This window comes from Dipodomys merriami, unplaced genomic scaffold, assembly GCF_024711535.1.
Source record: "Dipodomys merriami isolate MVZ:Mamm:240054 unplaced genomic scaffold, mDipMer1.0.p SCAF_4, whole genome shotgun sequence".
Classification (NCBI taxonomy): Eukaryota; Metazoa; Chordata; class Mammalia; order Rodentia; family Heteromyidae; genus Dipodomys; species Dipodomys merriami.
The window spans coordinates 92,909,026-92,924,458 of NW_027205603.1; the positions used below are offsets into that span (position 1 = coordinate 92,909,026).

A 15,433-nucleotide genomic window follows, 5' to 3' on the forward strand; every position below is an offset into this window, starting at 1 on the left:
CCTAAAAGCAGCATATTCATGGTATACTAAAACCTTGAAATTGGACTTCCAAAAGGTTTTAGAAAGAAAAATCAGGATATAAAACTCTTGTTGAATGAGGAGGCTGAAAACATTTTCTCCATTCTTTAGGCTGTCTCTTCACTCTCAATTATTTCCTCTGCTGTATAGAAAGAAGCTTTCTAAGGGAGGAGGTAACAATGTTCAACAAGAAATGTACCCATTACCTTACACATGTAACTGTAACCCCTCTGTATATCAACTTGGCAATAAAATTAAATTAAAATTAATTTTTTTTTTAAAGTAAGCCGGTGACTCACACCTGTAATCTTAGCTACTCAGGAGGCTGAGACCTAAGGATCATGGTTCAAAGCCAGCCTGGTCAGGAAAGTCCATGAGACTCCTATCTCCAATAAACCTCCAGAAAACTGGAAGTGGCACTGTGGTTCAAGGGGTAAAGCGCTGGCCTTGAGCTGAAGAGCTGAGGGACAGCGCCCAGACCCTTAGCTCAAGCCCCATGATCAACAACAACAACAACAACAAGTAAAAGAAAAAGAAAAAGAAGAAGCTTTTTAGTTTGATATAATTTTTCTTGTTTTCTTTTCATTTTCTTATCCAAAAAATCCTTACCTACACCTTACCTAAACCAATGTCACAGAACGTTTCCCTTGTTGTCTTCTAGTGGTTTTATGGTTTGGGATACATTAAGTGTTTAATCTACCTTGGGCTCATTTTGGAATCTGGCCTCATTACTTTGCAGACGGACATTCAGTTCTCCCCACACCATTATTAAAAAGCATGTCCTTGACCAAATGTGTGTTTTTGGCATCTTGGTTGAAAGTATTTTGGATGTAATTTTGTAAAGTTGTAAATGTCCTCAGTAAGATAAACACCAGTGCAGCAAAGACCCTGGGAAGCGCCTTCTAGCCCAGAGGAGAGAACCGAACTCAAGGCAACATCATGGTTGGCCTCCAACGATGGCAGCACCACAGATGTCTGACACAAGACAGACAATGTACCAGGCACTGACACACCTAACCGCAACTGCTTCCCCACACACCTTAACAAAGGCAAGGCTGACTGTAGAATAAGGACAACAAAGGTCAAGATCAGATCTTAATCTGCAGAGTAAATCAAAGCTCAAGAATTACTCCTAGCCCTGTGTGCCTTCTATCTCTCTACCACGGCCTCTCATTCGCAATGTGCTCAGAGCTCTCCCTTCCTTTTAAAACTACCTGGTATTTCATTCAACATTCACTTAACAAGCAAATACTGGACATCTACTCACAGGTGGACAGATTCCTACCTTACAGCATGCAGATGGCTTCTCATCTCAAGAATACTAACCTTATCCTCTACTTCCCTTCTCTCACTATGTCTACTGGGGTTAATGCAGTTCAAGAAGAAATTTGGGAAAAGGCAATGTTACATTAATTTAGTTACCCACTGACTGACCACTTTCAAGGAAAAGCATTGCCAAATGACTGAAAGTAAAAAGTAAATAAGATGTGGCCCTCACCACCAAGGGGACAAACAGGAAATTACTCTTAGGACACAATGAAATGCTGAGAATGAAGTGAGGTAATGAGACTGTGCAAAGGAAGAACCTATTCATTTCTTCCCAAGAGGGAAAACAGAACACTTAAGAGCAGAGCCTAGTACAACAGCATTTCCACAAAAACATCTGATAAATTTAAACAACAAAAAATGCCTGGTATACATGAGACCATCTCAGTATGGATGGAGAAAGTATGAATTCAGCTAAACTCAATTCTGAGCTCATTCTAAGCAATTAGTGGAATACAAGACAAGAAGAGCAACTTGAAGATGACTCCAAAAGTGTTAAGATTGCCAAGAGTAGGAAAGACAAGGAATTCTGGTAAGGATCTCCAGCATCTGAGGATCTGGTGTCTTTTAGATGCCAGAAGACATCCAGCAGACATTCAGCCTTCACTGAGAAGCTGACGCTCAGAGGTCAGAAATGGAAGTCCAAGTATATAAAATCATGAGCAAATCTTTGTTTACAAATTATATATATATATATATATATAGCCAATGGCTCACACCTGTCATCCTAGCTCCTCAAGAGGCTGAGATCTAAGGATTATGGTTCAAAGCCAGTCTAGGCAGGTAAGTCCATGAGACGCTTATCTTCAATAAACCACCAGAAAACCAGAAGTAGAGGCATAGGTCAAGCGGTAGAGAGTCAACCTTGAGTAAAAAATCTCAGAGACAGTTACCCAGGCTCTGAGTTCAAGCTCAAGAACTAGCACCAAAAAAAAAAACGTATATCTTGAATGGACTAAGAGCTTCACTCTTAAATCAATACCATAAATCTTCAAAGAAATACTTTTTAATTTATGTCTTCAAATATCCCTTTTATAATGTCTAGTTTTGTTTTGGCTTGGTACTCTACCACTTGAGCCGCACCTCCAGCCCTGTAATTTCTGATCTTAATAACATCTTTTGTAACAAATCATTGTCTCAGATATATAACTAATTTCATAATTTTCCTGAAACCAGCTGTTCAGTTTTCTTCCCCAAGGTGCTGTGAGTGAAATAAACAAGTTCCTGCGTCACATCCCTGAAGAGATGCTGCTTCGCATTTAAAGTGGTCTTAGGACACGATGCTCACAGCTGCAGTGCCGCAAGCCTTTGCCCCACGGGTGTTTCTCATATCTCCACAGGCAGGTGCGCCATGCTCAGGATGCTGGTCCTACCGGCCTGTGGACACTTCCCTCTGCTCTGCAGCCATCCAGAGGATGTGAGTGGAGCTGGGAGGCCGGACCTCGGGCAGTATGCGGGGACTGCATCCCTTTCCTTTGCTGTCCATCCCATCCCCCCAAATGCAGTAACATGAGAGAGTGTCACCCGTCTCATCAAGATCAAGGCCTCACTGCAGCACAGCTCCACCAGCCAAGTCCCCATCTACAGTGACACTGATGAATGGCAAACTTTTAATGCATTTTCTTTGGGCCGAGTAGCAGAGTAATGACCTGGCGGCAAAATGAAGGAATAGCTGAATAAATTACGTCTGACATTTTCTATCTCATCCAATTCTTGTCTTTCAAACAAATAACAAGCACATCTAAGTTGATAGATAACTTCCTCCATGCAGGGACAACGAGAAGTGCGGTGTCTGAGGCCAGCTGACACAGCCTTTGGTGGGCTCAGCTCCTGTCACTGTCAGCAAGAGGACCCCACGTCCAGTGAGTGGGCCTGGCCCGCTGGAGACCATCGGGGGCAGTGGAGAAGGGTGACAGCCCAGGGCCCCTGGCTGCACGCAATCCCAGCTCCTCCAGGAACTACACAAGGGTGGCTAACTAATCAACGTCTGCCTCAGCTTCCTCCCCATAAAATAAGCCTCCGCAACTCCGCGGGGTAAGGTTGACGCTTGTGAGGACCACACAGCAGCACCCAACAACAAAAGTGTGTAACAACAACTGTCATTAGACTCAAAGGCTAAGGCAGGCCATTTTCTCTCTGTGTATCCAAGGTGCCGCATCTGCGGAAAAACACAGAAGTACTTACAAGATAAATACTAGCTAGGCAAATGAAAAGATGAATTAACTAACCTTAGTATGTCAAGACTGTGACCTACTAGCATGAGGCTGAGCCAAGCAGGACTAGAAAATAGGTTGGGCTCAGTCTGAGAGCCAGGCCGGCAGATGGGAATGGCCCATGGCCTCCAGCTCCATCACATGGGGGCCGTGCAGGCCAGGGTGTGCAAGACCCACCTGCCCTGAGCCTCTGTCGGCAAAACGGCTGAGCGGGGGCCAATCGAGGCTGCACCCGTGGATGCTTGGTAAGCATCCAAGTGTGGCAGGGGGTTCCACGTGCTGCGGCAAACTTCTAATCAAAATCACGAAATCAGAACAGAGCCGGAGATCAGCACTATGGAGGCAGCTAATAACGGAGCTGCCAGAGCATGGAACAGAGCTCGGCGCTGGAATCACTTGGTCACATCAGAGATGACAAGGCTGTCCCTGAGCAAGTGACGAGCTATTCACGCCACACTGCTCCCTCTCCTGCCCCCTCAGTGTCCCCACCACAGCCTCACCGTCTCTAGGAGCCTGACACTGGCTACAGGAGTGCCCCCTGCTCTAACTTGGGGTGTCATGCCAGTGACACCAATAGTGGCACCTTCTTGTTCTTGGCTTCCCAAAATGCATCTCTTCTAAATCCTGCTGTCCTCACAAAAGGACACTGAGGGATCTTGCTTGCCTTTCTGTTATTTCAGAAGGCCTGGGGGGCAGGGGGGAGCAGTGAAGACCCAGAGCAGGCTGGCACAGCCCTGGAGGAGTGGAGATGTCAAAGGGTCTCCACTCAGGGGCCCAATGAGATCAGAAGTGTTAAGGAAACTAAAGCAGTAAGTGACAGCCTGTGGTTTCAATCCCAAATCCATACTGGAAAATAAAGTAGATGGTAATAAATGCCCATGTGGGTTGCACCTAAGAAAGCCAAACTACCTAAAGCCCCTGGGCGCCTTGTCTTGGGAGGGTGGGGGGTGAGCACAGAAGGCAGTGATCTTGGCTTCTCCATATTGCTCTTGTTCCCCATCCCAAAGACATCCAGGCAATCTCTCTAACTCACTCCCAGAGCCCTAGAACTTGTCCCTCCTTCCTTCCTTCCTTCCTTCCTTCCTTTCCAGAGAGGGATGTGGTCAGCACCTTCCATACTGGGCAGCTTCCTCTGTGCCCAGCTCCAGACTGATTCTTGCTCACAGCTCCATCACCCTGCCCAGCCCTTTCAGGCATCAGGATCTCCTTTCCAGTGCCAGAGTCTACAGAGCTGCAAGCATCATGTGTTCTGTGGTACCTGGACTGCAGCTAGGAACATCAACAGCAAACACCTGGCCTTAGGCCTCGGCCACTTCAAGTTCCCAAGCCTTACTGTACAGCCTGGGCTCTAGAGGCAAGTCCAAGGTCACATCCAGTCCAGCTTAAGGCCAGCTGAGCCCAACTTGCAAGAAATAAAAGGAAAACAAAAGAGCTGCCTTTCTTGCTCAGCAGTTCTCCCCACCCCATCCCTAACTAGGACCCTCCAGGATCCCATGCACCTGCCTGAGCCTCAACATCTCCCAGAACTGGCTCACAACTCAATCCACATAGTTCCGTGAAGAACCAAGACTTTAGCAGGGACTGGAGAGTTTGCTTACTCTTCTCCTCAAGGTGGCTCAAAAGCATCCCATGACATCAGGTCAGCACCTTGCAACGGCCGAGGGGTATTATCACTATTACTCCTGCCTAGCCCATCTATTCCTGTAAGTGTGGGTGTCCCACAGAGATACAAAACACGAAGTTGTCCTGGGTGTTACACAATAAGTAAAATATCAACTATGTTAGAGAGAGGGGAAAATAAATGCCTGTTCTTGGTGGGTTTTTTTTTGGGGGGGGGTCCGGTCATGGGGCCTGAACTCTGGGCCTGGGCACTGTCCCTCAGCTCTTCAGCTCAAGCCTAGCACCCTACCACTTGAGCCACAGCACCACTTCCAACTTTTTTCTTATGTGGTGCTGAGGAATCGACCCAGGGCCTCAGGCATGCAAGGCAAGCACTCTAGACCACTGAGCCACCTTCCCAGCCCGGGTTTGGTTTTTTTCTATCTACTGCTGCCTGAAAAAAATAGGACTTGTGATTCACATCTGCCATTAAAATCTTCCCGTGTCCTCTTAGGTGAGCTGGGTGCTGACTCCTGGGCCCTCTGCACAGAGCTGGGGCAGGGAGGCTGCGGCAGCCTCAGCCTGGTACAGGGCTTGGCAGTGCATGCTTACAGACACCTGGGGGCACAGCTGCCCTCCCCCAGCCCCTGCCCATTTAAGGACACCCCTGCCCTCCCTCAGCCCCTCCCATTCACAGGAGACCACTGTCCTCCCCCAGCCCCTCCCATTCACAGGAGACCATTGCCCTCCCCCAACCCCTCCCATTCACAGGAGACCATTGCCCTCCCCCAGGCCCTCCCATTCACAGGAGACCATTGCCCTCCCCCAGCCCCTCCCATTCACAGGAGACCATTGCCCTCCCTCAGCCCCTCTCATTCACAGGAGACCATTGCCCTCCTTAGCCTGAACCCATCCACAGGAGGCAGCTGGATCACAGAACTTTGAACCTTGGACAGAGATGGCCAGGACTGAGATGCGCAGGCCAGTCCTTGGGAAGAACTCTGTACCTAGACTCTCCTTCTACAGGATCCAGGAAGGCTGCAGCTGCTCCTGTGGCTTCACACTTCTCCACTAAATGCTGTCACATGAAATAGTTTAGACCCCAATCCCATCCTTCAGCTTTGCTTCCTGTCCTGCCTAACTCCTGTAATTTACCAGGAGAATAATCATGGGATCAACCATAAAAGACGGGTCCATTCCTCAAAATCCATCTCGGGATAAAAACTCAGGATAGTACTCAAGCAAAAGGTGAGAGGGAGGCCACCTACAAATACTCTACAAATACCCTCCACAGAACACACTCACGTTACAGAACACACGCATTACAGAACACAAGCATTAGAAGGGGGATGAGCTTTTTGATGGGTTAGTGGGGACAGGGAGGGAGAGGTTCTGAAATGGAAAAGCACTTGGCACAGTCAGTAAACGCACCCATTCAGCCAGTGTGGTCACACCACCAGCAAGTTCACACATGGTGAGCTGACTCTCCTTTCAGTGAGATGACGTTTCAGGTCCAGCTATGGTTTAAATGTCAGATCATACTGAGGAAAGCCATCCTGCAATGGTGAGCGCAGAGTTCTGGCAGCTGTGGCCTCCTGCGGGGAGGTCCCGCCCTCAGGCCCGCTACACTCTATAGATAGATACACTCACACATATCCCCAGTCGCCGCCACCCTGGGCAGGTCCCAGGACACAGGCTCCATTCACCTCCTGCTGTGCATGCCCACTGGGGCAGGGCTGAGAGCCCAGTCTGACCACTGAACAGGCACAGTGGCCAGGACACAAGCCCCAAAGCCCATCAACCTTGGAGTAAAAATCCATTGCGGCAAGGGACAGGGGCACAACTAGAGGACCTTAAAAGAGTTCCACTGAAAGTGTTCCAGCTGGTAAACAAACACAGTGAAAAAACACCCAACTCTTCACATTATCAAGAAAATATAAATTAAAACCATCAGGCGACATTCTATACACTGAACCAGAGGCACTGCTGCCAGAAGTATAATTAGAACAATCCTTTCAGAAGGCAATTTGGCGATATGTCTCAACAGCAATACAAATGCTTAGAACAGCTGACCAAGTAATAAGCCCTACCCTGTCAAATTTCTCTCCTGCAACAAAGACTAAGACTCAAGGCCAGGCGCTGGTGGCTCACGCCTGTAATCCTAGCTACTCAGGAGGCTGAGATCTGAGGATCGCGGTTCAAAGCCAGCCCGGGCAGGAGAGACTGTGAGACTCCTATCTCCAATAGACCACCAGAAAACTGGAAATGGCGCTGTAGCTCAAGTGGTAGAGCGCTCGCCTTGAGCTGAAGAGCTGAGGGACAGCACCCAGGTCCAGAGTTCAAGCCCCAGGACCGACAAAAAAAAAAAAAAAGACTAAGACTCAAAGATGTCTCTGTCTCCAGGTAGACTGCTGTGATCAGTACACATATCCATAACTATATAAGAACCGAAAGAGGATAGTTTAAACAAGATTCAAAGGTGTGTGCACAAAGTGACAAGAGGACACAGAACCAGGCGCTGAGGCCAGTGTCTGCCTCACAGAAGCCAGAGGTACAGCAGGACTGAGAAGTGCATGCATGGGCGCAAGGACAGGAGGGAAGGGCTGCGCAGAGCATGTACGCAGCCACGAGACACAGCTGACAGACAGGTGCTGTCCTCTGCATGTGTGACAAGACAGGCAGCTGGTGAGGGGCGGGGTGCTGAGGAGGGAAGGGTGGGACGAGTGGGCACAAGGGGTCATGTTCAGCAGAGACGCTGCTCTGGGGTCCTGCTCAATGTGAGATGTGATGATCCAGGCACACTGGCCCACCCATGGCGGGGGAAGCACCTGGCCTGGCACCAAGGGATCCAGAGGCACTGTGGGGAGTAGAAGATGCAATAAGTAAGATGCAATAAGGGTTGAAAAGAGGAATGGGGGAAGGAGGCAAAGAGGAGCCAGAATGTATCCCAGAGAAGTAAGGGGAAGCCAGGGGAAGTCTTAAGCAAAGACATAATATGATCAGATTTGCAACTAAAGGAAATCTTAGGGCAGTACACAGAATAAAACGAAAGGATGGCCAGAATTGGGTCAAGGTAGGAACTCTCATCTGAAGAAGCATGCCAGAGACAGAGCAGCAAGAAGGCCCCAGAGATAAGAAGGCCCCCAGGGCAGACACAGCCTCAGGCATGTGTGCAAGATCACTGCAAGGGCCGGGGCTTGCATGACTGAGTAAGGAGCAACACTACCCATGAGAATGGAGAGATGGGGGCATCCACAGGGAAGCCAGAAGCTGCAGGCTGCATCCTCTACTGGTTGCATCAGTAAATGGTCCTTTGTGCCCAGGGTCATCCACAGAGTGCCTCTTGATATCTATTGTGCAAACCTCTGACTATACTTACACAGGAGAATTATTTGGTATGGGAATTATTTCTTGGTAAAATCATCTGTTAGCTTTTAGAAGTCCATGGCAATGAGAGACAAAAGCGTGACAGGCATGTGGCAGGGTAGGCACCCACTGCATGCCAGTTCCCAAGCCGTCACATCTGCACACTGCCCAATACCCAGCGTGGGTGCAGGGAAGGAGCCTGGAGACCGGGTGCCCATATTTCAGATGCTATCTGCCTTGGGAACACGATTGCCTCTATACTCAAACCAGCCTAGCCAGAAACCTGTTAGAATCCCAGCAACAGTGAGGGACTGAGGCGAAAGAGCCAGATCCTGACCTCCTCTACCCTGTCCTCTGCCCTGGGGAGGAGGCTGGTGGGCACCATGTTCTGTGACTCGAGTCCACATGGCACCTGGGTTACCAGAACTAGGCTCCCGCGTGACCGCAGCTGAGTGGCAGCCTCCCTGCACAATCTACTGTACATGATGGTGGCAAGGGCCCCCCCCCCCCCCCCCAGCGCTGGGCTTCAGCACATTCAGAAGCCCAGTTGTCCCGACCACTGTTCTGCTCTGCTCTGTTCCGTTCTGCTCTGTTCCATCTCATTCTAGTCCATTCTGTTCTGTTCTGGTCTCCCCTAGCGTGCGCACGCGCGCGCACACACACACACACACACACACACACACACACACACACACACACACACACACACACACACACACACACACACACACACACACACACACACACACGAGAACACATGCAATAAGTGTCTTTATAAGATTGGCTTAGAGAAGTGGTTCTGTGGCTCACAGTAGTAGAGTGCTAGCCTTGGGCAGAAAAGCTCAGGGACAGCATCCAGACCCTGAATTCAAGGCGAGAGAGAGAGAGAGAGAAAGAGACTAGTTTATGCCATTTAACATGATGTTCTCAGTTCCATCCATTTTCTACCAAATGACACCGTTTCATTCCGTCTGCATGACAAGCCCTGAGGCCTGGGACGCCAACGGCTCTGTGAATCCATGCGATAACGCCACGGAGGCCTTGTACCTGCATGTCCAGACAGGAAACCTCCAGAACAACTTGCAAAAACACATGTGCTCATTACCTTGCCCATGTAATTGTAACCCCTCTATATGGTGCTTTCACAATAAAAAAAAAAAAAAACCAGCAAAGGCCCGGGGAGTGCAGACCTTGCCGCGCGCCCTGCAAAGGAGGGGTGGCGGGGGGAGGGGCAGGGGGAAGCGGGAGACACCCAGGTGGCACTGTCTTCAACCGCGAGTGCACTTGGCTATCTGCGGTCTCTCCCTCCTGCCGCACTTCCAGGCCACGTTTACAAATGCTCGTGGCCAGGCAGCTCTTTAGGGGAAAGGTCATCCACTAAATCAATGTAACTATCACTCCAAGATAGCAAACCAACAGAGAACTTTCCCCATCTTACTTGACCACGTGAGAAAACAGAGCCTCGTGAAGGACTTACTGATGGATTTGCTGAGACAGTAATCAGTGGGGAGATGAGTGGAAAGATCTTCATTGCCCCCCGACTTTTGTCTCCTCAGAAGACTCCAACTAGCCAGACACAGCACACGCCTGTGTTTCAGAACACAGCAGCTGGTCCAACAGTTCATGAAAGACCCAAGTTCTACTGAGCATGACCTCTAGCAACTGTTAGGATCCCACAAGCACTTTATGGGCAAACAAATGTTCCTACTACCTACAAACACCCAGGCAGGACCTCTTACACTTCACACTCCCCTAGCGATCATGCTGCGGCTTCATCAAAGACAAAAGGCTACTTGTGCCTGGCAAGAACACAGAAACAGGGGAGATACTGTCCACCAGGACCTAGCCACACACAACAAAACCCCAGAAAGGACGATACTGCTATCCTAGCTGCCTCCATCCTGTAATTGCCTGACGAGGTCCCCTTGGGGCCTGTCAGTCATCCACACGGACACAATCTCTTCTAGCCTCACTCTTGGAACGCCGTGGAATGGAAAGCCTACCGTGGCTAATTCCAACTCACACGTGAAGTCTATTTTCTCTTCCAGAACTTGAAGTAGAACTCAAAAGACAATGAAAAGAAAAAAAAGAAAATAACGACTTTCAGCACAAAGCAACTGACCCGAGGCCTCCTTACTCATGCCCACTGAGCAGTGTCCTCTACAGGAGCCTCTCACCTTAGCAGGTAATTAAATGCAGTGCAAGCAAAGGCAAAGGTGTCCAAACCAGAGGCTGAGGAAGAGGCCAAGGGCTGAGAGGAAGGTATAACGCATGGTGAGAGCCAGGAGAGGCCTAGAAGAACAGGGGCAGTGCCCTGAGAGCTCAAGAAGTGAAAAGAGGAAGGACGGCAAGGGCAGGGGGAGCCTGGTACCTGGTGCCCAAAACAAGCTCACACCCAGACCAGGGCTTCCATGAACCCGCAAAGTCTCTCAGTCAAAAGAACCCCAGTCGGAACACACTCACCCTGATCTGACAGGAAGTCCAGCATGGTCTGCAGAAGAAAGGACAGGTGTCGCACAGCCAGGGCAGGGTCCCCCATCCTTCGGGAGGCGTAGACCAGCTCGTGAAGCAATCGCATCTGGACGGCGGCCCAGCCTCTGTGTGTTCCTACAGAGAAAGTCACAAAGTGTCACAGAGGAAACATGCTCAGTGTCACATGTAAGATCTGTCTGGCAACTCAAACACAACAGCTTCAACCGTCACACTCAAAGACCACAAAAAGGGGCTGGGAAGGTGGCTCAGTGGTAGAGCGCTTGCCTTGCATGCCTGAGGCCCTGGGTTCAATTCCTCAGTACCATATAAGAAAAAAAAAAAATAATAATAATAATAAATTAGGAAATGTACTTATTACCTGACTTATGAAACTGTCACCCCTCTGTACATCATCTTTATAATAACAATAAAAATTAAAATTTGAAAGTACAGGATTTAGGGCTGGGAAGGTGGCTCCATGCATGCATGGGGCCCTGGGCTCAGCACCACATAAGCAGAAAAACCCGGAAGTGGCGCCGTGGCTCAAGTGGGGCTGGCCTTGAGCTGAAGAGCTGAGGGACAGCGCCCAGGCCCAGAGTTCAGGCCCCATGACTGACAAAAAAAAAAAAAAAAAAAAAGTACAGGGTTTAGCGGTGGTAGAACAATACTGAGTTCAAATCCAGGTCTTAGGCTAAAAAAAAAAAAGTATTTCTCTGAAGCATGAGAAGAATGCAGAAACCTGGCTAAACTAGATAAAGATGTTACCAAGGGATTTATATAGCTGTCCTCCCCCCTCCCGCCCGCCCGCCACCCCCAACACGGCATGTGTAAAATAATAGCGGAAATCTCAGTGCACGGCCAACTGAAACACCACAGAAGTTCACAGTCTTTGATTCCACTTCCCTTTTTGTCAACAAATACTAATCTAAATATTCTCTACCGTGAAGCCCTTTATGAAGAAGATGCAAGGCTCAAGATGTGTGGTGAGTGGCAGACCAGCAAGCGCAATGCCCTCAGTGTGATCCACAGAACTGCCAAAAAAAAATTTAAAAAACCAGGATGTGCCGTGGGGAAGGAACCCTGGTGTTAGAATGCAGAGAAACAGGGGACCAGGGATGTTTGGGGGGATCACCAGACACAAGTGCCAGTCTGATGCCAAGACGCTGCCTCCACCAGGCCTCCTCTGCTGCCCCAGGCAGGGCTCCTGTCCCTGGTGAAGGCTCCCCAGGGAAGTCCGGGTGACCTCAGCTGCAGGCTTCCCCACGCTGAGTCACAGTGAGGGCTCTCCAGTAGAGACTGCACCCTAAGCTCCGCTCTCAGCACGGCCAAGGAGAGGCCAGGCAAGCTGAGTCCCCAACTCCTGCCCAAAGAGGTAGCTCATGCCCACCGTTCCCACTGAGCTGAGACTTAGGCCACAAAAGCACACCAGGTGCATCAGGCCCATGCACGATGACCACTCACTGAAATGGTCAACTAGCAAGCATTCACCGGGAACCTATTACCAACAGGCACGACCAGAGCGGGGAGGGGATAAAGTGTCTGTCCCTGGGGGCTCCCTTTCTTTTTTTTTTTTTTATTGTGAAAATGCTGTACAGAGGGGTTGCAATTACATGGACAAGAGTACATTTCTTATCAAGCATTGTTGCCTCCTCCTTTGTTTCCCCTTCCCATCCTTTCCCATCTCCCTCTCCCACACTCCCCCCTCCCCCGGGGCTCCCTTTCTTGAGGGGGCGCCCAGCAATGAGTCCTTGGGAAGCAAGTGTGCTGAGGAGACACAGCAGCTCACGGCACGGCTGGTGGGGCTCGCCGCGCTGGCTGGCAGCGAGGAGGTGGTCACCAGGAGAAAGTGACCAAACAGAACTCTAGGACACAGCAAGCCATTTCAAGCGTGGTGACCATTTATCATAAAGTCTCCAGAAATGCCAGCTGATAAATGCTAATGACATTATGACTCAATGAATTTAATGTGGTTAACACAAAACGGCCGGCCTCTGACTCTAGCTGTGAAATGATTGATGGTGCCACCTGTTTTCCTGTCTTTTCCAGAATGGATTCTACACTTATCAGATCTCACTAATGAAGTAAAATTACCTATTTGTGTGTCAAACTCCCCCACTCAGGTTATGAGTTCCCAAGTGTGAAGACTGTTATTTCTGATTTCAGTGCACAGCCAGCATGGAAGCAGGCAATCAACATTGCCAGATGAGAACAGGGAACACGGAAGGAGCCTGTCCCACCGCCAGCCAGCACGGATTGCTCCCTCCTGAACTGAACTGTGGCTGCCTACAATACCCACTGGCAGGGGGCTCTTCCTCCCATGACCACTGCTGACCCCTTCTCAGGCCCTGTCCTGCACAGCCCTCTTCTCTCTTCATCCACAAACCTCAGCTGACAGAGGCGCAGTGAGGTGCCCAGAAGCTCGTGATTTTGTTTCCCCCCTCAACCCTGCACTGGCAGTCAGGAATACATCTTCTTCATTCATCCAGGGACCCTAATACCTAGCAGGAAGCCTGGTGCACAGTTGGTTCTTAACTAGCATGCATGTCAAGATAAAAGCCTAGCTGTTCAAGACATGCATACTCAAGTACATGAGGCTAAAATGAGCTACCTTCTAGAACCTGCTATAAAATATTCCAGCAAAGAATGAACAAAGGAAAAAGGGTAAAAATATTAAAACATAGACACAATGTAATCTAGGTGATGGGCTGATTGTACTCTTCTAATTGTTGTATATTTAGGGTATTTCTTAACAATTTATTCACTGAAATTCTTAGAGCTCTCAACACACACACACACACACACGGCCCTACTTTCCATCTAGGGTGCTTCTCATCTTCCAGAACACACACACACACACACACACACACACACACACACACACACACACACACACACACACACACACACACACACACACACACACACACACACACACACACACACACACACACACACACACACACACACACACACACACACACACACACACACACACACACGGCCCTACTTTCCATCTAGGGTGCTTCTCATCTTCCAGTAACCTCTTGGAATATAAAATTTTTGCTCTTCATGCAACAACACAAAAGGAAGAGTGAGACACATTCCTGCAGTACTCCCATGTGGTCAAAAGAAGCGAGGGCTGGGTCAGGCCAGGCTAGCTACTCGGGAGGCTGAGATCTAGAGGATCACAGTTCAAAGCCAGCCTGGGTAGCAATAGCTATGAGATTTCATCTCCACAATAACCAGCAAAAATCCAAGCTAGATATGACTCAAGTTGTAGAGCACCAGCCAAGCCTGTACCAGGCCCTGAGTTCAAAGCTCAATTATCACCAAATAAAAAAGGAAAAGCTATGGTCCAATGCTAAAAAAGAAAGAAGAGTAATCCGAGTACCGGTGGCTCACACCTATAATCCTAGCTACTCAGGAGGCTGAGATCTGAGGACCATAGTCCAAAGCCAGTGGGGGCAGGAAAGTCCGTGAGACTCTTATCTACAATTAAACGCCAAAAAAAACCAGAAGTGGCATTGTGGCTCAAGTGGTAGAGCACTAGCCTTGAGTTGAACAGCTGAGGGACAGCACCCAGGCACAGAGTTCAAGCCCCATGAAAGCAAGACAGCAAGAAAGGAGGGAGGGAGGGGGAAGGAAGGAAGGAAGGGAGGGAGGAAGGGAGGGAGGGAGGGAGGGAAGGAGGGAGGGAGAGAGAGAGAGAGAGAGAGAGGAAGGAAACTTAAAAGGATTAAGAATCCATGTGTGCCAAACCACTCCTAGGCATCTACCCTGAGCATCATGAGCCAGAATATGGTAAGGACACCTGCACATCCACGTTCATTGCCGCACTATTGACAATAGCGAAGATATGGAAAAAACCCAGATGCCCCAAAATAGATGAGTGGATCCAAAATATGTGGTAACTATATACAATGGAATTTTACACAGCCATTAGAAAGAATAAAATAATGTCATTTGCAAGGAAATGGATGGGACTAGAACAGATCATGTTATGAGAGGTAAGCCAAGTTCAGAGAGACAAATGGTGCATGTTCTCCCTGATATGTGGAAGTTAGAGCTAAAACTGGGATAGGACAAAGTACATAGGATTCTAGATACTCACAGTGAGACCAAAAGGGGATATGCTTAGGAGAGACACACAAAGGCGTAATGCCCAAGCCCTTCTTCATATTTATATAGAGTAACATACAGATTGAAACAAACTCCAAGATGTGGAAACAGAAGACTTTTTTCTTAATTTGGTTTTTCTTTTTCTGATGATTCTGTATTCTTTATAATACACATATTATATATATATATATATATATATATATTTAGATATATATATATATTTACGTGCACATCTATGGGAGGGTGTGGGGGCAAATCCAAGGAAGAGGGTGAGAAGTGCAGCAGTGGAGTGCACGGGACACTGATGAAAGTGAACTGTA

General features: G+C 48.8%; 1 protein-coding gene across 1 annotated transcript in view; it reads right to left on the reverse strand.

Annotated features, from left to right (window-relative positions):
- The window catches only part of Trappc9 (trafficking protein particle complex subunit 9), a 451,464-nt gene that overhangs the window by 364,232 nt on the left and 71,799 nt on the right, over nt 1-15,433 (reverse strand). The window contains exon 9 of the mRNA XM_069991461.1: nt 10,986-11,129. Within this exon, the coding sequence (XP_069847562.1) occupies nt 10,986-11,129 (144 nt within the window). The remainder of the gene's footprint in view (nt 1-10,985; nt 11,130-15,433) is intronic.